We start from the raw sequence: 22,594 nt of genomic DNA, 5'->3' as shown, positions 1-22,594 counted from the left end.
ATATTGCTAACTTACAATTGGGCTTTTTTATAAGACTGAATGATTCCACACAGTTTGGAGAAACATGTTGGTATTTGTAATATTTTTAGATTACACATATACTCACCTCAGAAATCTGCATCACTAATGACACAGAATTCAGCTTAATACTTTTAAAGGTAAGTAAAGAAAAACTATAAATGTAGCCCATTATAGCAAGGAAAGAGTTATGATAATATTATAAACACATTTTTAAGGCAGGGAAAGATGAGACATGTTGAAAAACCTAATGTCAGATTTGTCAATGATGATCAGAGAAGTATTAGTCCCATTGGAAGGAAATAAAGTAAAATGACGAGGACTTTTAAACTAATTTAATCACACTTTATACCTTGTTTTATTGAATTTTTTGAATTTTTACACGTTCTTATGACCACAGGTTACTGTTATTTCAGAGTTGAAGACCAGATGCTACATACAACTCTCAGCCAGCTCCCACTAGCCACAAAGATCAACGAGAGCAGGGCTAGAGTGTAGCATGTTTACCCTATCAGACACAATGAGTCTTTTGTTACCCGCTAAAGGATAGGTAAAAATAATGATGATTTCAAAGTTTTCTTTCTCTATTCTGGCTACCATGCTTAAAATCAAGCTCTAAGAAAAATTACTTGTGAATAAATAATATCTATTCTAATGCTTTAAATCTACAATTCTGAAATCTTTGAGTTTTTCTGGTAGGATAAAGTACTTCATCAAATCCTACAGAAAGGATTTGTAACAAAGATTAAAAACATGTAACAATGCAAATATTTTTGGTAACTACTATAAAAAATCATAAAATTGCCATTAAACCTTAAACTGTTTAGTAAACAAAGTGATACTGCTATTATTAAATGGTACGAAAATTCAGGGACGTATTCAGAATAAAATTTCATTCATTCACTCAATAAACTTTTACTGAGTGTGACTACATACCAGTTGCGATGGTAGGTATTAAGAATATAACAGTACACAAGACATAGCCCCTGCCCTCAAGGAGCTTTCATTCTATTGGAGAAGACTGAGACAGTCCAAGCAACAAACAGTTAAGTAAGAATTAACAAAGTGCTGTAAAACAAATAGTATAGGGTGCTGATGAAAACATGGAGAGACATAATACTCAGACTTGGAAGTTCAGAGAGGGTTTTTTGAAAACAAAAGTAGAATTTATCCAAACAAGAGGAGAGGGTAAAGCTGAAGACATTGTTTCATAGAGAGGGAACATGCAGTTTTTAAAAAATGCAAACCTTTCTTCATTCTTCTGGAAGAGGACCCAAGAGACCTTATGCTTTTTTCTGTCCAGGAAAATTTAAACTGTATCTAAGAATTCATTGTTTAAATGACTAAGTAATACTATTGTATTAATTAAGAAAGTAGTTACCATGGTGACTGGTAGTTAATTGGTAATCAATAAATGTCAGTATCTCAAATCTTGTAATTGTATTAAGAGTAAGATGCTATGTGCTTCTTATGAGTCACATTTTTTAGTAAGAAGCTAGTTATGGAGCCACTGACAGCTTAGCTTGCAGAAATACAGAGAGTAGACAGGTACCCTTCTCTAGTTATGTGCACTTGATAGTAACTGGAAGAAGCCTGCATATTGTGAAGGGCTAGCATAAAGTTAAAGCCAACATATGTTATCGCCCAAGTTTATATAATATTTTTTAGCTCAGAGCACTCTTCTGAGCTAAATCCATATATACAACTGCCTGTAACATGTCTTCATGAGAAAGAGGACAATGGCATCTCAAATTTACTATGTACAAAGCTAAATCCTTACCTTAAACTCCTTCTCCTTCAGTGAGTCCCCCAGTTCAATAAAAACATTACACTTAGGTCCGGTTAGCCTTACACAACTCTTTCCCTTATCTTCCACATGCAATCCATCAGCAATTCTTGTTGAATCTGTCTCTAAATCAATCTCTCCATCTCCACTGCCAATACCCTACTGTGCTCTGAGTAACGCAGTATCTTCCTAACAAGTTCTCCCTATCGACCTTTGTTCTCCTACTATTCTTCATACAGCTGCCAAAATAATCTTTTAAAAACATAAAATGGATTTTTATTGCTCCTCTTAAAATAATTTAAAGGCTAACCATTATGATTAACATAAAACCTAAAATCATTAAAGTGACCATCCCATATAATCTGTGTTCTGCCTACCTCTACAGTTTCATGTCACACCATCTGCTCTTTCACTCATTTACTTACTCACTCGTCTACCAACAGTAGTCTCCACTAACTTGTTTTTTTGGCGGTTCCCTTGGGTACACCAGGACCTTTAGGTATCCGCACATATGGTTCCCCTAATAGCTAAAGTAAACTCTTTGCCATTCTTAATCTCACTAGTTACTATACGCTTTTCACATCCCAGTGTAAATATCAATGTCTTAGCAACACCTCTCTAGACCATTCATTCTAAATAAGGTCCCCTTGGTATACTTTTATAAAACACTATACGTTTTTTTGCATGTGTCATAATTTTAAAGAGTATGTTCATATCTGTCATCACCTGATTAATCTCCCTAACATATAAACACCATAAGGAAAGGGATCATATTTATTTCAGTCACTACCGTATTCAGTTTCTCACACATAGTAGGCTCTCAATAAACAAACTGAATAAATAATTGAGGAATACAGTAAACTGAATAAATGATTACCTCTGAAGGGATTAACATCAATGTTGGGATGACATATTCTCATGATGGGCAAATGTCTCCTCCTCACTTCTATAATATAACCACCTTTCTCCTTTTTTCCTACACTAATCCTATCACTCATAACCTTATCACTTAAGTGAATAGTATTATATGAATAGGCAACAAATAGAACACACAATTATGACATCTCTTGAAAGTGACTTAAATCCTTTACTAACCTAATCTTTCACCATTATTTCTTTTTTTTTAAAGACTTTTATTTATTTATCTTTACAGGGGAAGGGAAGGAGAGAGGGAGAGAAATATCAATGTGTGGTTGCCTCTTGTGCGTTCCCTGCTAGGAACTGGCCTGCAACCCAGGCATGTGCCCCAAATGGGAATCGAACCACGATCCTTTGGTTCACAGCCCGCATTCAATCCACTGAGCTACACCAGCCAGGGCTCACCATTATTTCTGAAAGAGAAAATTACTTTTGACAAACATATTTTTAGACCACAGATGTTTTTCTGAAAACGAAAATAAAAAATGGGCCAACTAATCAGAAAGTGCTTGTACTTGTATATTTCAGTGCAACTCTATAAGGCCCATAAGAAAAACTGAACAGCAGCTGTTAGGTCTGTGTGTCCATATGTAGGAATCTATCCATCTGACACACTACAGAAGTCAACTGTTTGATACAAGAGTAACTACTAGCCAGCTATGGCTGTTTAAATTTAAGCAAAATTAAGTAAATATAAAAACCCAGTTCTTCAGGTTCTCTGACCATGTTTTAAGTATTTCACAGAAACATGTGGCTAGGGGCTATCATATTGGATGAAAGATACATTATACATTTCCACTGTCTCAAAGTTCAACTGGCCAGTGCTGCTATAAAGACTACAGAGGTTTTAAGTAACCACTAAGCACTTGCAAAGAAAAATGTACATTCATGGAATTAACTTGGTGTCAAAAGGAAAACAGTATTTTGAGTTTGGAATTCAAATTCTTTAATAGGGAGTGGTGTTTAGATACCAAGCACACTGCTACTGAAATAATCACTGTTAGACCTAAGTTTCAGCACACAGGAAATATGTGTGCACACACATCTGTGTGTTTAAGAGAAAAAAGTTGTGGATATTCAAACAGATTTTTCCAATTCATATGTAAGATCATCAGGATCAAATACTTAAAATTTTTAATCCTAAAGTTTCTGTGTCTTCTGACTTCTAGGAATAAGGTCTAATAGAAATTTTGTTTTAAATAATGCTAAAAAAGTGTTTTTTTTCTCTCTCCTTCCCTTCCTACTTTCTTTCCTAAAGGAAACATAGACTACGTGACTTTGTAAAACAAAAATATCTTAAGGATTCAATTTCACAGCACACATTTCTAACCATTTACTAAAGCTACCCAAACTATTTTTTTAATGAGGAAAACATAATGAACAGGCTAAAATTCTACAATGACCTAAGACAGACTCACAGAAAACAAATAACCAGGTGACAAGAACAATGCCCTCTAACCAACCTATCAGGTGGCTGCAGCATTCTGGGTTGGTGCAGATACTACAAATTCTAGGCTGGGCAAGGGGAGAGGACAAGGATTTCCTCCAGTCATAAGGATCAAAACATACTATACATAATTTCAAGGTATTTTTAACAAGATGTACAATGACAACAGGGCAGGGGGAGAATTTAATGTGGAAGGTGGGGATGGGTAAGGCAGGAGAGACTAATGGGGGAAAACGAGGACAACTGTAATTGAACATCAATAAAAAACTATTTTTAAAAACAAATTATCATAAACAAAGCAACATACAACAAGTGTTGGAGAGGACGTGGAAAAAAGGGAACCCTGGTGTACTGCTGGTGGGAATGCAGTCTGGTGCAACCACTATGGAAAAACAGTATGGAATTTCCTCAGAAAACTAAAAAATGAATCTACCTTTTGACCCGGCAAGTCCACTGCTGGGACTCTATCCTAAGAACCCTGAAACACCAATCCAAAAGAACCTATGCACCCCAATGTTCATAGCAGCACAATTTACAATAGCCAAGAGATGGAAGCAACCTAGGTGCCCATCAGTAAATGAATGGATCAAAAAACTATGGTACATTTACACAATGGAATTCTATGCAGCAGAAAGAAAGGAGGAGCTCCTACCCTTCGAGACAGCATGGATGGAACTGGAAAGCATTATGCTAAGCGAAATAAGCCAGGCAGTGAAAGACAAATACCATGGGATCTTGCCTTTAACAGGAACCTAATCAACAAAACAAACAAGCAAGCAAAATATAACCAAAGACACTGAAACAGAGAACAGACTGACAGTGACCAGAGGGGAGAGGGGAGGGAATTCCAGGGGAAAAGGGTGAAGGGTTTGCAGGAACAATTACAAAGACACATGGACAATAACAGGGGGGGGGGGGGGATGGAAATAGGAGGAAGGTAGGGAGGGCTGGGGGTTGGGCTGGGGTCGAGGGAAAGGGCAGAAAAGTGTACTTGAACAACAATAAAATAAATTGACAACACCAAAAAAAGAAGTAAAATTGTTTTTAAAAATAAAGAATCATTCTTTTTTTTTAAGAGAACTTGTCCAATTAAATATAAATACTATGGTGACTTGATATCTATTATTACATATTTAAAAACTCTAAGAACAAACTATCCATGGCCAGGTGGTTCAGTTGGTTGGAGTGCCCTCCTGTATACCAAAGAGGCTGCTGGTTTGGTTCCCAGTCAGGGCAAATATGAGAGGCAACTGACCAACGTTTCTCTCACACTGATGTTTCCATCTCTGTTTCTGTTTCTGTTTCTTTCTCTCCCCCTTCCTCTCTCTAAAAACCAAGAAAAACATATCCTCCAGTGAGGATTAACACAAAAGAAGAAACTATTCTTTAATGATTAAGTCTTACATTTTCCTTTTTCTCTTTGACTTGTGTTTCCCTTTATCCCAGTGATTGTCCCAGAGGGTTCTTTTCCTCCCAGAGGAATACAGAAATTAAGATTCCAGAGACATGTGCCTATGGTAAGTGAGGGAGGGATGCATGACTATGAAATGGGAATGATAATGGAGAATCTGCACATCATAGGTGTCTTCTTAGGCAATCACTTTGAGGGAGAAGTATGTTTAGAAGCTGTGGAGTTGAGTGCACATACCTGTGGGAAAATGTGCATTTCTAGGTGTGTGTGTACCTCAGTCTGGACTTCTGGCCTATAATACTCTAATAAATGCATCGGACCTTTGCTTTTACTGTAAGCCCTGTTGAATCCATTTTCCAACTAGCAGCCAGAATTATCTTTTAAAACCACGAATGAAAGATATCATACCCTTTTTAACAGCTTTCAATACTCTAGAAAACACCAACTTCTTGCCATCCCTTACATAAGGCCCTGATACTTTGCACTGTTTCTGCCCATCACTCATGCATTGGGTGTTCTCACACATGCCCAAGTTGTTCCCACCTTTCTGCAGTCACAAGTGCTGGCTCCTCTCCATTCTCCACATGGCAGTCATCCTTCAGGACTCAGGCCAACTTACTTTCTCAGAGGACCCTCTCTGAGTACTCAGTTGAAAATATTCTAACTTTGCCAGCCTCTACCAAATTACTGTCTGTTGCAGAAAACCTGTTCTTATCATTACTAGCACTTTGTGATGACTTGTAATTAAATGTGATTTGTCAGGTTAGTATCTGTGTTCCCCCAAGGACTGTAAACTAACTTAGAAGAGAAAACAGCTGCTTTGTTCTTCATGATATATTACCCTGGACAACCACAATGCCGCTGGATACTCAATAAAGATCTGCTGAAGGAATGAATTGGCAAGCAAACTCATGAATAAACATGAGAATAAACTATTCTCTGCCTAAAATGCTTCAATAGTTATCCATTGCCTTAAATATAAAACCAAAATTACAGAGTACAGCAGGTCCTTGAGTAATGCTGTTTCATTCAATGCCATTTCATTATAACACTGATGAGATGCCACAGGAACTTAACTCTTGTTATATCAATTAGCCTAAGGTAAAAGTGGTTTCATTATATGCTATTTCACTTAAAGTCACAGAACCTATTGATGACAGTAAGTGAGGACTTACCTTGTAAGATAAGACTAAACATGCTTCATCATGATCTGATTGCACATACTCCCCTCTCCCTTCCTCTAACCCTCACTCCCTCCCATGGATCTTGCCATTCATTTCTGTCCTGAAATGTAGCTTGAATCACTAGTTAAAGCTCCCTAGATGTTTCCAGCTTTTACCTATGCTGGTCCCTTTACATGTAATACACTGAATATCCTTTATCTCTTCTTTGTCTAACTCTTTCCTTTTAAGGCTAATCTCATGCATTAGCCATCTCTTCCAAGGAAACTTACTGGCCTCTCCAACCTAGATTAGGTTGCCCTTCCTTCTGTCCTCAAAGCTCTCTATTCAGATCACTACCATGGTCCTTACAAACTGAACCATAATTAAAGTTTCATTCTTCAGTCTTTCCTAATAAACTATGAGCTTTTTGAGGAAGAGGCCATATCTATTACCTTTTTATTTCCAGTGCTTAGTGTAGCAAGGTATTCAATATTTACTGAAAGGTTACGTAAGTATCACTATTTTATTTTGAGCACTACTGCCGCTTAATTAAAAATGAGGGAAAAAAACATAAATATTCAGATTAGTACAGGATTATGTTTATAAAAGCAAAGAATTAATTGCCCACTATGGGAACAGCTAAAAGTAAGAAGGCACTGGGGAAGACTGGGGAGTGAAACTATAATTCCATTACCACACATCATCACTAGTGCTGCTTCAGCAAAGGTAACTTCTATTGGAAAAGTACTTGGGTATCATGGTGATAACTGCTGTGTAAGTGACTAGGGAGATTTGCAGCCAAAAAAATAGAGATTTTTTTCTTAATAAAGCTTTAAGAATAAAAAAATGAGACACTTGGTAGCAGCCACTGTGTAGACTGAACTCCACTGCTCATGTGTCCAGCTCCGCTTCCAATGCAACCACATCTGACAATCCAGATTAAGAAATTTGATTAAGTCAAAATGAAGATAGAAACACAGGAGAAAAAGCCATTGCCTTCAAAGGAAATAACTTGAGTAGGAAAAGCAAGCAGGCAAATAATACTGAGGTGCATGTCACCAGCATGCACTGTAACTTCCACAGGCACTGCCTTCTTATTTTATTTTACTTCTTTTTTTTATATATTTTATTGATTATGCCATTACAGTTGTTCTATTTCCCCCCTTCATTCCCCTCTACCCTGCACACCCCTCCTCCACCATTCCCCCCCATTAGTTTATGACCACACGTCTCAAGTTCTTTAGATTCTGCATTTCCCATACTGTTCTTGCCCTCCCCCCTATTTTCTACCTACTGTCTATGCTACTTATTTTCTGTACCTTTTCCCCCCTTCTCCTCCTCCCACTCCCCTGTTGCTAACCCTCCATGTGAGGAACCATTTCTATGGTTCCCTCCTGATCTAGCTGTCCTCTTAGTTTGCTTTTGTTTTAGGTGTGGTTGTTAATAACTGTGAGTTTGCTGTCCTTTCACTGTTCATATTTTTTATCTTTTTCTTCTTAGATAAGTCCCTTTAACATTTCATATAATAAGGGCTTGGTGATGATGAACTCCTTGAACTTGATCTTATCTGAGAAGCACTTTATCTGCCCTTCCATTCTGAATGAAAGCTTTGCTGAATAGAGCAATCTTGGTTGTAGATCTTTAGATTTCATGACTTGGAATACTTCTTTCCAGCCCCTTCTTGCCTGTAAGGTCTCTTTTGAGAAATCAGCTGACAGTCTGATGGGAACTCCTTTGTAGGTGACTGTCCCCTTAGCTCTTGCTGCTTCTAGGATTCTCTCCTTCATTTTAATCTTAGCTAATGTAATTATGATGTGTCTTGGTGTGTTCCTTCTTGGGTCCATCTTCTTTGGGACTGTCTGAGCTTCCTGGAAGTCTATTTTCTTTGCCAGATTGGGGAAGTTCTCCTTTATTATTTGTTCAAATAAGTTTTCCACTTGTGGCTGTTCCTCTTCCCCTGCTGGCACCCCTATAATTTGGATGTTGGAACGTTTAAAGATGTCCTGGAGGTTCCTAGGACTCTCCTCATTGTTTTGAATTCTTGTTTCTTCATTATTTTCTGTTTGTTTTCTTCCTTCTGGTCCCCTCCCTCGATTTGAGTCCCAGTTTCCTTCCCATCACTATTGGTTTCCTGTGCATTTCCCTTCATTTCAATTAGTTTAGCTTTCATATGTTCCTCTAATTTGTGACTAAAATCAACCAGTTTCTGTGAGCATCCTGATCACCAGTGTCTTGAACTGTGTATCAGAAAGTTTGGCCATTTCTTGGTCGCTTAGACTTATGGGCTCTGGGGCTTTGAGTTCTTCTTGAGCCATGTTTTGGTCTGTTCGCACCTGTTACTTACATATGAGGAGCAGAGCCTTAGGTATTGACCAGGGTGGGGCCACCCAGGTTGCTGGGTTGTGAAGCTGTAAGTGGGGGCGGGGTCAGAGGGGGGCCATAGCAGTCCCCTCTGCTGCTTCCCCCTGCTGGGGCCTGGGAGGTCCATCTCACTGCTCACTCCTTCGCCGGTTTATGTGTGCGCGAATGTGTGACCACGGTCAGCCTGCCGCCTTGCGCCCTCAGTGTGTCCGCCCGCTGCTACTCCACACCCGGGATCCACCCACAGCTGCCTGCTCTCCTGGGTGCGGTGGACCTTTCCTACCCAACCCCACTCCGCTACTGGCTTCGCCCCTATTACTGGTCTGCTGAAAGGTTCATTGTTGTCAGACCTCTGTATAGTTCAATTTTCTGTGGTTTGGATGCATTTTTGTTGCTAAAACTTTGTTGGTTTTAAACTCCGTTGTGCAAGAAGGCACAGTGTTTCCACCTACACCTTCATCTTGGCAGAAGTCCCTCTCATTTTACTTCTTTTAGCTATTTAACTGTAAGGTACAGAGATGTTGGATCAAATTTAGATGACTGTGTTGCCCATTTTCATACCACAGATTTGAGACCTACTGACAGTGAAGGCCATTCCTGCTCTTGCATCTGCCAGTCTGGCTGGCAGGGAAGGGAAACACTTGAATGTTAAAGGAAGCTGGGTGGGATGACAGTGATATCTAGAGTAAAATCCAAGTTGGTCCAAGATGTCCTGCAGGCTGCAAAATGCAGTTTAATCTAGAGTGACATTTCTTTTCTTTAAATTATTTATTTATTTTTTTTAAATTTATTTTTTATTGATTATGCCATTACAGTTGTTCTATTCCCGCCTTCATTCCCCTCCACCCTACCCCCCGTCCCCGCCATTACCCCCCCTTTAGTTTATGACCATGTGTCTCAAGTTCTCTAGATTCTACATTTCCCACACTATTTTTGCCCCCCCATCTATTTTCTACCTACCATCTATGCTACTTATTTTCTGTACCTTCTCCCCCCCTGTCCTCCTCCCACTCCCCTGTTGCTAACCCTCTTGAAATCTTCATTTCTATGTTTCCGCTCCTGATCTAGCTGTCCTCTTAGTTTGCTTTTGTTTTAGGTGTGGTTGTTAATAACTGTGAGTTTGTTGTCCTTTCACTGTTCATGTTTTTTTTTTAACTTCTTTTTCTTAGGTAAGTCCCTTTAACATTTCATATAATAAGGGCTTGGTGATGATGAACTCCTTGAATTTGATCTTATCTGAGAAGCACTTTATCTGTCCTTCCATTCTAAATGAAAGTTTTGCTGGATAGAGCAATCTTGGTAGTGGGTCTTTGGATTTCATGACTTGGAATACCTCTTTCCAGCCCCTTCTTGCCTTTAAGGTCTCTTTTGAGAAATCAGCTGACAGTCTGATGGGGACTCCTTTGTAGGTGACTGTCTCCTTAGCTCTTGCTGCTTTTAAGATTCTCTCCTTCATTTTAATCTTGGCTAATGTAATGATGATGTGCCTTGGTGCGTCTCTTCCTGGGTCCAACTTCTTTGGGACTCTCTGAGCTTCCTGGACCTCCTGGAAGCCCACCTCCTTTGCCAGATTGGGGAAGTTCTCCTTTATTATTTGTTCAAATAAGTTTTCCACTGGTGGCTGTTCCTTTCCCCCTTCTGGTACCCCTATAATTCAGATGTTGGAGCTTTTAAAGATGTCCTGGAGGTTCCTAAGACTCTCCTCATTTTCTTGAACTCTTGCTTCTTCACTCTTTTCTGTTTGGCCATTATTTGCTTTCTTCTGGTCCACTCCATTGATTTGAGTCCCAGTTTCCTTTTCATCGCTATTGGTTTCCTGTGCAATTCCATTCATTTCAATTAGTTTTGCCTTCATATGTTTGTCTAATTTGTGGCTATAATCAACCAGTTCTGTGAGGATCCTGATCACCACCAGTGTTTTAAACTGCGTCTGAGAGTTGTGCTATTTCTTCATTGCTTAGATTTATAGGCTCTGGGGCTTTGAGATCTTCTTGAGCCATTTTTGGTCTGTTTGCGCTCAAGTATGAGGAGCGGGGTCAGAGCGGGGAAATGGCGGCGCCCTCTGCTGCCGCTCACCACTGGGGCCTGCTGGGTCCCATCCAATCGCCCACTCCCTTGCTTGTCTATCCATGCACAGATGCGAGACCACAGTCAACCCGCAGCCCTGCTCCCTTGCTGTTTCCCCGAGGTCGCTCGCTGAGTGACTCACCAGGTCCAACCCTGTGCCTGGATTCTGCGTGCCTGAGTTCGTCTGACCGAGTTTTCCTGTTCAACCCCACTCCTCCAGCTGCTGGTTTCACCCCTCTTACCGGTCAGGCTGAAGAATTTGTTGTTATCAGACTTCCGAAAAGTTCAATTTTCTGTGTTCTGGCTGTGCTTTCTGTTGCTATTATTTAGTTGTCTCTAAACTTGGTTGTGTGAGGAAGCATGGCGTCTCCACCTATGCCTCCATCTTGGCGGAAGTCCTCTTTAAATAATTTTAATTATTGGAATACACAATTTTTTAATGCGCAAATAAAGTTTAAAAACCCGAATAAAAAAGATGAACTCCTTAAAACATGCTCATTAATCTACTATTATCTAGCAAATCATCAGCAAAATCTTATGATCTTGTTTTCTTTTTAAAAGATTTATTTTTAGAGCGAGGGGAAGGGAAGTGATGAAGAGAGGGAGAGAATCATCAATGTGTGGTTGCCTCTCATGACCCCACCTGGCCTGCAACCCAGGCATGTTCCCTGACTGGGAATCAAAGCAGCGACCGTTCGGTTAGCAAGATGGTGCTGAATCCACTGAGCCATACCAGCTGGGGCACCTTATGATCTTCTAGATCAAGGATTTACACATAACATATAAGCCAAATAATGTCAAAACAGCAATTTGAAGAAAATGAGTATAACTACTAAAATGAGCTTCTAAAATAAAAATCTAAACTCACATGGAAATGTTAATTGTATTGAAAGGCTACATTTTACTCAAAATATTCAAAAACATCTTTACTATAAAAATAAATCCAAGTTATTAAGGATACTGCTCTCTTACCTCCAAGTAATTGAAAATAGTAACAGAGAAGAAATTTTACTCTATATTCATTTTAAGAAAATGAACTCTCATAAATAGATAGGGGGAGGGCAAGAATAGTATGGGAAATATAGAATCTAAAGAACTTGAGACATGTGGTCTCAAAGGGGGGAATGGTGGGGGAGGGGGGTGCAGGGTGGAGAGGAATTTAGAGGGGGAATAGAACAAATGTAATGGCATAATCAATAAAATTTTTAAAACTTTTAAAAAATGAGAAAATCATGTGGAAAGGAACCCTGGGGTTTCCTCTTAGGATTATTCCCTTTTATCTCTCCATTGGCCAACACAGTTTAGAAGACATCTTCCTTCACTGGATCATTAGACAACTTCCAATTTGGGGCATGGGCTCACTACAGAGCAGCATATAGGAGGAACAAAGAAACTCTAAGAGGATCCTATAAAGAATGTAGGAAAGGCATCAAGAAATGTTTTCCTCTGAGAGTTTTTCCCTGCTCAAACTTTAAAAGGTTCTGTACTTTAATAAGGGATTTGGTTCACAAACAATTTTACCTTGCACTTTGAGAAATCAAAAGATGAAGATCTTCTCCTCCTACTAGAGGTAGTAATTTCTTCATAGGGGCTATATTAGACAAGAGACAGATATATTTTGGACCTGAGAAAGATAACAAGAATAATATCCCTAGCCAAAAAAAGCTTTGCCCCATTTAAGATATTCCAAAGGAATATGTGATGCATTCAGTTAAACAGTGGGGTTAGAGGACACAAAAAGACAAAAATAAGAAAAGAAGATGAGAGCAGGGGGACAATGAATATAGTACATGCAACCCAAGAAGTATAAACATAAAAATGGTTTCTTCATACCTTAAAAAGCACTTAAAGCCCAAATGATTGGTCTCATGCAATATTTCACTCAAGGGCTTCAGAGAGGCAGTGAGTAGCAGAGTGGTGCAAAAAGATAAACAGGAAAGATAAAAAGAAAAAAACATGCAATTAAAAGTAAATTACACAAAGCAACTTTGGAAGATAGTTTCATAGTTCTTACAAAGCTAAGTATAGTCTTACCATACAATCCAGCAACTAGACTCCAAGGTATTTATCTAAATGACTTACAAATTTATGCCTATACTAAAGAACATTAATGTTTATAGAAGCTATTGCCTAATGTTGGAAACAGTCAAGACTTTCTCCAACAGGTAAGGAAACAAGCAAATTGTGGCATGTTCATACAGTGGAATATATTTCCAAGGAAAAATGAGCTCTCAGGCCACAAACAGACATGGAAGAACCTCAAATGCAGAGGCTGGATGAAAAAACCTAGTCTGAAAAGCCTACATACTATGTGATTCCAACCGTATGACACTGTGGAAAAGGCAAAACTACAGAAATAGGAAAAGAGCACAGACTGTGGAGATGGGGGAGGGATGATTAGGTGGAGCACCAGTGAGTTTTAGGGCAGTGCAACTATTCTGTATGATATTGTAACAGTGGATACATGCCATCATACATTTGGTAACACCGACAGAACTGTGTAACTTGAAGAGTGAACCAAAATGTAAACTATGGACTAGTTAACAATGTATCATTTTGGTTCATCAATTTTAATGTATCACACCAATGCAAGATGTTAATAACAGGGAAAACTGAGATGGAGAAAGGAGTGTATAGGAACTCTGTATTTTCTGCTCAGATTTTATATTAATTAAAACTGGTAAAAAAACTGATTAAAAATTATAACCAGTAGTAGTAGTCGATGGTCCATAATGACATGATCTATTATTAATTGCCAAAATTTCTACAGGTTATCTGATATGTGAGACTTGTAACTAAGTAATGATTCCCAAAGCAGAAAGAAATCTTTACAGGAAGAAAAAAGTGGATTGCATTTTGAAAATTAAGAAAGTGTGTAAAAAAGGTAAAATCAAGCTAAAAGAAGATCCCTCCTCACTCTGGAACAATAGCTGCCACCGTGCCGTCTCTGAAGCACTCCACTACCCAACCTCTACTCCACTGTATGTTAGGAAATATTAAAAAAAGAAAGTGGACTGAGGCATGGCACTGAAAGACAGTCATTCTGTGAAAAGATCAATTTTCCTTTAGCTTTGCTAATATCAGTCTGTCTTTCTTTCTGTACTCAACAGTACAAAAACTACATCTGTATATCTAGCAGAGCATGAAGAGTTCCCTGTGGTACATACTCCGATACATCTGCTTTGAAATGTATCCTTCTTCCTTACTATGCAACTACCTTAACTCACAAAGGTACTAGTGGTCTGACCAAAGAGATTTCCCCCCAAATTCATGTTACTTTCTCAATGAACTCTTTTTTACCCATTTAATGTTTATATTCCTTCAACAAAGAAAGGGAAAATAAATAATCACTGAAAAATTAATTGCCATGAGTCTGTGTATGAGGCAGGCTCAAAGCCTCCAATCACATTCTCATAATGAAACCTGAGATTATAGTCTTCACTGGTAAAACTGTTTCTCCCAATCACATCTCCCATCTCTAATTATCCTTCCTAGTAAAAAGTTAAAAACAAGAATATGAATCCCTAAAACAATGCAGAAAATTATAAAGAAAACAGCAAAAGAACTCTTTAATAAGATACTTCAAAAGACATGCTGATCTGGGACTCTCAGGCATCACCATATCTATGGTCTTTTATACTTGTTATTAAGCTTCACTTGGGGTAACTTTAACTGCTCTTTTGAACAAGCCGGGGTATAAAATAGATAAACTACTGGCTATTTAAAATTCACATCTTTAACTCAGAAATGTTTGTGTTTTACCGTTCAAATTAAAAGCAGGTTTGTGCCCAGTCTTGTAACTAACAGACAAGTTCCATTTCATCTCATCAGACATATAAGCATATACTACAACAATATATCTGAAATCAGTCCCAAATTATTAATGCGGAGACTTCTGCAGTAACACGAAATCACTTCTTATGTAGTTATATTTCAATTCTTATTAAGTTTAAGTACTTACACTTGATGAGTATTTTTGGAACCCTTTAAATATATGTATCATTTCCCTAGACTACACTGCTGGGGTTTTACCTTTCGTTTAACCAGCTGCATTGCCAGTAACTATAAAATCGCAGACCTGTTTTTCAGCATTGATCCTGGCTGATTCCTCTTGTGCTAGCACCATTTCTCGCTCTGCAGTTATCTGTACACTCTCTCTTAGTGCTTCTTCCAGCTCTTCAATTCTGTCATCCTTCTTACGGAGACTGTCCTGGAAAACGATGGAAGACTTGGTGAAGTAGATTAATTAGTTAACCCAAGGAGAGGCTATTTTTCAACAAGTGTTATTTCATTATTAAATGTTCTTCCTCTCAGAAGTAAATGTAGGCCAAAAAAATATCATCACAGAGGAAAAAATGTAACAATGGAAGAAAGACATAAAAGAGGTTGATTAAGTACATTATTAAGAGCAAAGGGTTATTAAGCAAGAGAAACACGTGATGGATTTTTCTTCATAACATAGTGAATAAAATTGTTTGTGCTAGGCAGCAAAGGTAGCAAAGGCTTCATTATTTAGAAACACAAAACTATTTTTGAATGACTCTCTAAACTGGCTTAAAGCCAGCTCTGATGAAGCCTAACTAATAAGACTCAATGCCAAAGCATTCTTTTTCCCTGAAAAGTTAGGCCAAGATGAAAAGTTAAGTAAATAGCATGACCTTCAGATTATATTCTTCATACAGACAATCACTGGCAAACTAATTTAGAAAAAGAGAAATGAAAAAGGAGTTTTTCCTAATGAATTCAAGAAAGTAAAGTTTTCTCTTAATCTTATATGAGAAAACTGAAAGAAAAAATTGATATAAATGACCGGTCGGGCTAAGGATAGGCAATTTAGTTAGCCAATCAAAACTTACTGACTGATACTTAAGTTTAAAAAGTAAACTTTGGAGAATTATGGATTTCTATCAGAAACACAAGCAAAATCTTACAGGACTTTAAAAGATCATGTAAGATAGGAGATCTTAGAATAAGAAAGATAAATTAAGCAGTTTTCAGGTAATTCATGAGGTTATTATAAGCATTTCCTCTTTAGATTCTTATAGAAGCAGAAGATTAAGAATAAAGTGTTATCTTAACATATGAATCAAAAGAACAAGATTTGCTAAACCACCCTCAAACTTTCAGAATGCTCGCATCAGCAATATATTAAAGGAGTTTGTGTTTTATCTATGCAATTCTCATTTAATTATACTGTAGTTCACTTTTCTAAGTACAAGGTATAAGAAAGCCCTTTTTGACTGACAACTTTATCTTCAGAAATCCAGAACTTGAAACCTGTCTGATTTTGAAATGTCAGATTTTTCTTTCTGCTTTGAAGAAACTGCATCTATATTTCATGTTCCCTAATAAAAAGCTAATAATTCTTTTGCTCTAATTTGTCTCAACTTAAAATATTTTGAAAAAATAATCACATTTCAGAGATATATGTTATATTCATTTTTTTTAAGTTTTCATTCTTCTCAGAGATGATGTCATAAAATATTCCGACTTAGTCCCATAAGTAAGGTTCTGCTTTATGTAGAGAAGTTCAGATGTATCAGAAAATGCTCTATGTTGAAATCTTAATGCTTCCAATTTGCTTGCCATGGACCACGGAATACAGTGAGGGTTTCTAAAATGATGCCAAACAGAGAAAGAGACACAAAGTAATGACACAAAGTTACTGAGTACTTTGGGCTCAGTAAAAACTAAGCCCAAAGTACTTTCTACTGATTCAGAGAAAATGAAATGAAACGGAAGAATCAGGGGGAAAGAGATGAATGCAATGTTATCAGTCCATTCGGTCTTCTCAATTCCTCTCATAAATAATATATTTGTACAATAGTAACATGAAATTCTGAATTACAATCATTATATGCAAAAAAACTCATTAATGTTTCCTATTAGCAACTTATGAATGACTCAATATTATGTCTTTGTTCAGTCTATTATATCCTTCACTCTCAAACTTACTTTTCAAGATCTCCTGAGAGGATTCTGTTATCCTAACCTGAAAAAGCTATTCCAAGCAAGAGTGGTTACTAAATGAAGCTTGAGTCAAAGTCCTGCTCAGCTAAAGCCAACCCAATTATTCCCAATAAATTCCCAGGAACCATTCAAGTAAATGGGTTTACTTGCACTTCTCCATGGGCCCCCCCAAAAAAGCCGTGTGACTTCAACAGTAAAACATTTTTTTAGAGAGAGGATGATTAGTAATTTGTCATAATTCAGATGATTCGTGTAGGTTTTCATAGTGAAAGTTTCCTCAATACAAATTAGTCTACCAAATGAGTTCAGTAGGCATTTACTCAGATAGCATTTTCTTAAGAAAAGTTTTCTGGAGTTAATGACAGAGCCTGGTTCAAAATCTTTCTCTACAATAAAGATGAAGAACAAAAGACAAGTAAAATCACAAATGAAGTAAAAAGAAGAAGACTGTTAAATAATATTTATGATATTACAAGTTGCATAACAACATCTCAATGTACAACTATATATGAAATCATCTGCTAAGGAAACCGTATTAAATCAGGGCAGTAACAAGAGAAAGAGGAGGACTTCCACCAAGATGGAGGCGTAGGTGGAAACATTGTGCCTTCTCGCACATCCAAGTTTAAAAACAACAAAGTTTTAGCAACAAAAATGCAGCCAAACCACAGAACAGTGAATTATATGGAAGTCTGACAACAACAAACCTTTCAGTCAGACGGGTAACAGGGGCGAAGCCAGCAGCAGAGCAGGGTCTGGCAGGAAAGATCCACCAGAGCAACCCAGGCATGTGACCCACACACACAGGCAGCTGTGAGAGGATCCCAGGTGTGGAGTAGCAGCAGATGGACACACTGAGGGCACATGGCGGAGGACCCACTGATGGTTGACTGCCGTCACACATTCATGAGCAGATAAATCAGGTGAAGGAAGGAGCAGTGAGACAGACCGCGGCGCAGGCCCCAGCAGAAGCAGCAGAGGGGACCATCAATGCCCTCCTTTGAGCCCGCCCCCGCATACAGCTTCACAGCCCAGCAACCTGGGTGTCCCCGCCCTGGTGCACACCTAAGGCTCCACTCCTCATACGTGAGTAACAGGCGCGAACAGACCAAAACGTTATGGCTCAAGAAGAACTCAAAGCCCCAGAGACGATAACTCTAAACAACCAAGCAATAGCCAAACTTTCAGATGCACAATTCAAAACACTGGTGATCAGGATGCTCACAAAACTGGTTGATTTTAGTCACAAATTAGAGAAACATATGAAGGCTAAACTAATTGAAATGAAGGGAAATGCACAGGAAACCAATAGTAATGGGAAGGAAACTGGAACTCAAATCAAGGGAGTGGACCAGAAGGAAGAAAAAATGACCAAACAGAAAAGGATGAAGAAACAAGAATTCAAAAAAGTGAGGAGAGGCTTAGGAACCTCCAGGACATCTTTAAATGTTCCAACATCCAAATTATAGGGGTACCAGAAGGGGAAGAGGAACAGCCACAAGTGGAAAACTTATTTGAACAAATAATAAAAGAGAACTTCCCCAATCTGGCTAAGGCAATAGACTTTTAGGAAATCCAGGAAGCTCAGAGACTCCCAAAGAAGATGGACCCAAGAAGGAACACACCAAGGCACATCATCATTACATTAGCCAAGATTAAAATGAAGGAGAGAATCCTAGAAGCAGCAAGAGATAAGGGGACAGTCACCTACAAAGGAGTTCCCATCAGACTGTCAGCTGATTTCTCAAAAGAGACCTTTCAGGCAACAAGGGGCTGGAAAGAGGTATTCCAAGTCATGAAATCCAAAGGCCTACAACCAAGATTGCTCTATCCAGCAAAGCTTTAATTTAGAATGAAAGGGCAGATAAAGTGCTACTCAGATAAGGTCAAATTCAAGGAGTTCATCATCACCAAGTCCTTATTATATGAAATGTTAAAGGGACTTATCTAAGAAAAGAAAATAAAAAATATGAACAGTGAAAGGACAGCAAACTCACAATTATTAAGAACCACACCTAAAACAAAAGCAAACTAAGAGGACAGCTAGATCAGGAGAGAACCATAGAAATGAAGATCGCATGGAGGGTTAGCAACAAGGGAGAGGGGGGAGAAGGTACAGAGAATAAGTAGCATAGACAGTAGGTAGAAAATAGATAGGGGGAGGGCAAGAATAGTAGGGGAAATACAGAATCTAAAGAACTTGAGACGTGTGGTCATAGACTAAATGGGGGAATGGTGGAGGAGGGGGTGTGCAGGGTGGAGGGGAATGAAGGGGGGAAATAGAAGAACTGTAATGGCATAATCGATAAAATATATTTAAAAAAAAAAACAAGAGAAAGAGGATAGCATATACTCTTATCACTGTCATCGACAAAGGACATGACTACTTAAGCCATCTAAGGAGTAAAATTTGGCTCAAGTTTTATTTTAGAATCTTAGTAGATATCTACTAAGGTAAACCAAGTAAGTTTCCTTTGTACTAAACTACACCTTGAATCTATTTCACTTAATAAAATATCGACAAATGACAGAAATCAGCAAAACCTTTTAGTTCTACAAATACTGGAACCCTAAATACACTTCTAGGTCATATTTATAATTATTCTTTCTTGTCCTCATGCTTTCATGAAGATTAAATGCATTTTGCTGGATTTAGATTATATACACTCTTTTTTTTTTTTTTTTAGTTTAGGATACTAGAGAAAAGATCTTAAAAAGTCTTAGAAAGACCAAAATTGATCATTCATAAAGAATAAAAATTTGGAAGGCACTAGAATTTTTAAGGGCAACATAGAAAGTTAGAGGACATTCGAAGTAATGCCTTCAAAACGCTGAGAGAAAAATGAGTTCTGATCTAGAATTCTATATCCAAATTATCAATCAAGTGTGAGGATATAATGCAAAGTCTAAAAACATGTATACCACATTACAAACTCGGAAAGCTACTAGGGATGCGTGCTATCACTGGAGAGCTAACCTAGAAAGAGGAAGACGAGGGAACCAGGAAAAGGGGCCTGCTAGGAGTGAGGGCAAAGTGACTCCTAAGGGTGCCAATAAGTCTAGAGAAGAAGTAAAGCTTAGAGCAGAGAACAGAAACTCAAGGAAAGATTTTTCCAAAAAAAAAAGTGGATATACAGATTACTTGGGTTAATTAATAAGGGACCATGTGTTTTACAGCAATAACAATGCCAGGAGGAATGTTACGGTTTGAGAAACGAAATTAGAAATAAAGCAGTGATATGTATACTAGTAACAAAAAACCCAAAGCAATTATTACCACCAGGAAAAACTAAAAGTACAATAAAAGAAATATAATCATAATGTACCATGTGCCTTAGACACAGTTACATAAAACTTGATATTACTATATCACAAATACTGGAAGAGAGAAATGTGTGTGGTGGTTTGTGTAAAAAAGCTAATCTCTCATAATTCATAATAAGTTAATAGATAACTAATACCATATAAGAAAAATAATAAAACCGCAATATAAAAATGTGACTTGGAAACGTGGCAGTAAACAGCAGAAGAAATTAAAACATGATAGAAAGGGTGTCTTAAGAGAGCAGGAATCAAAGTTAGATAGGAATGAGTCAGGGACTATATAAAATGTGTAGTATACTTCACTTTTTACATGATATAAATATATACTGTTCTGAGAAAATGAAAATCAGATTTAAAAATATGTTAAAACACTGCAAATAAATTAATGAGAATATAAAGAACTTCTAGAAACAGTCATGTATGTGGTGACTATTTCAGATGCTGACACTCTAAACACACCGGTTACTTACTGTGAAAAGAGAAAAGTACACTGGGTAAATATAATCTCAAGACAGCTATCAGCAAAAAATATATAAAGGTTTAAAAAAAAACGTATGAGTTGTGCTCCAGTTTTTAATTCAAAATTTCCTCATGCCACTGATTTGCATGAGTCAATATGATAAGAAATTCCTTCCCAGTCATTAGGTAACTACGGAATACTCTAAATAATATTTTGTAAAAGGACAATACATTGCAGATTCTTATTTTGAAGATTCTGAAGATACCTAAGGTTTAAGTATCCCCACAGCAGATGTTTGAGACACAGGATCAAGCCAAGAGCTTTTGAAATTGTTTCCTGTCCCCTTTTCTCTGCAAATAGTTCAACATCCCCCCTTTTTAAAGTCATACCTACAAAAACAGTAGTGGGTACATTTTAGTGACAGAGTTTTACATGAATTTCTAGTAACAAAATTGTTTATCTATACTACTCCTCTATTTAATGGTGTATTTTGGATGGAAGGAAAAGAAAAATCTCTAATCTGTTCAATGTCTGAGTAAGAAATGGCAGTTATCACCAACTTCTCTGAATATGTGTGAGCCAAGAAAATGTCAGTTGGCAAATTACTGGACTTCAGATATCGTGACAGACAACAGATTTGGTTTACTTCTGCTTTCAGGTCCAGGCTTGAGGAAGTACAGGGACATGCTGAAATCCCTGGGAAGTGCTCCTACACCAGGAATAGCCTAAAGGTCCTGAATTAGTGCTGCACAGTCTCAACTATACTTTTTCTTTCAGAAAGTCCATATTCAGCATTCTTCAAGTTAATGAAGTAGTCATGCCATTATGAGCCAGGAAACCTGGAGAAATCTATACAGAACCTCTGATAACCCTAATCCCTTCTATCCCTAGAGCATTCCACAGGTTTGAAGGCCCTGAGGCATTCAGAAAACAGAAGATGACTTACTGGAAACAAATGCACATACAGATTAAAGCTAAGGTATGACACATCCCACTTAAGTTTGAGAAAGTCATTTCCATTGTTTATATGCATTATTGATTGCTGCTAACTTGAAATATGGTCTTTTAAACTTCAGCTAAATTATTTGTGCTGTTGAACATGATGGCCACTAGTTACGTGTAGGGTAAGGGTCATCAAGAAACACGTATAAAATAATTTATGGACACCTGTGGACAAAGCTGAAGATGGGTAGGACTGAGGGTGGGAGGTGGGTGGAGCAGGGGAAAGTGGTGGTGAGAAAGTAGGAACTACTGTACTTGAACAACAATTTAAAAAATGCAAAAAAATACATAAAATATATTTTAGGTAATATAACGGAAAAAACAAGTTGAGGGGTGCTATAAATACATACTAAATTCTGAAGACTTAGTACCAACTAAAAAGAATGTAAAATATTTCATTAATAATCTTCACATTAATTATACATCAAAATGGTACTATTTTAGATATACTGTATTAAAAATACATTATTAATGTCATTTGTTTCCCTTTCGGTTTTTTTAATGAAGCTATTAGAAAATTCAAAATTATGTATGTGCTGACATCATATTTCTGTTGGGCAATGTGGCTATACCAAGTATAGTTTTTACATATGAAATGTATACAGCATATCATGTTTTATGTAAATTCATAACTTTTCTCAGCTCACAGCCTTCTAGCACATAAACA

At 37.7% G+C, this 22,594-nt stretch overlaps 1 protein-coding gene across 13 annotated transcripts in view; it reads right to left on the bottom strand.

Moving 5' to 3' along the window:
* The window catches only part of ERC1 (ELKS/RAB6-interacting/CAST family member 1), a 616,103-nt gene that overhangs the window by 283,183 nt on the left and 310,326 nt on the right, over nt 1–22,594 (bottom strand). For 9 of the 13 annotated variants that reach the window (XM_053662623.1, XM_053662620.1, XM_053662641.1 and 6 more), the window contains one exon: nt 15,250–15,381. The exons of the other annotated variants lie outside the window; for them this stretch is intronic. In XM_053662623.1, coding sequence (XP_053518598.1) covers nt 15,250–15,381 — 132 coding nt within the window. The remainder of the gene's footprint in view (nt 1–15,249; nt 15,382–22,594) is intronic. 13 annotated transcript variants of the gene reach the window in all.

This window comes from Artibeus jamaicensis, unplaced genomic scaffold (genome assembly GCF_021234435.1).
Source record: "Artibeus jamaicensis isolate MK-2021 breed Jamaican fruit bat unplaced genomic scaffold, CSHL_Jam_final contig_1028, whole genome shotgun sequence".
Lineage (NCBI taxonomy): Eukaryota > Metazoa > Chordata > Mammalia > Chiroptera > Phyllostomidae > Artibeus > Artibeus jamaicensis.
This window is presented reverse-complemented; position numbering and strand designations above follow the sequence as displayed.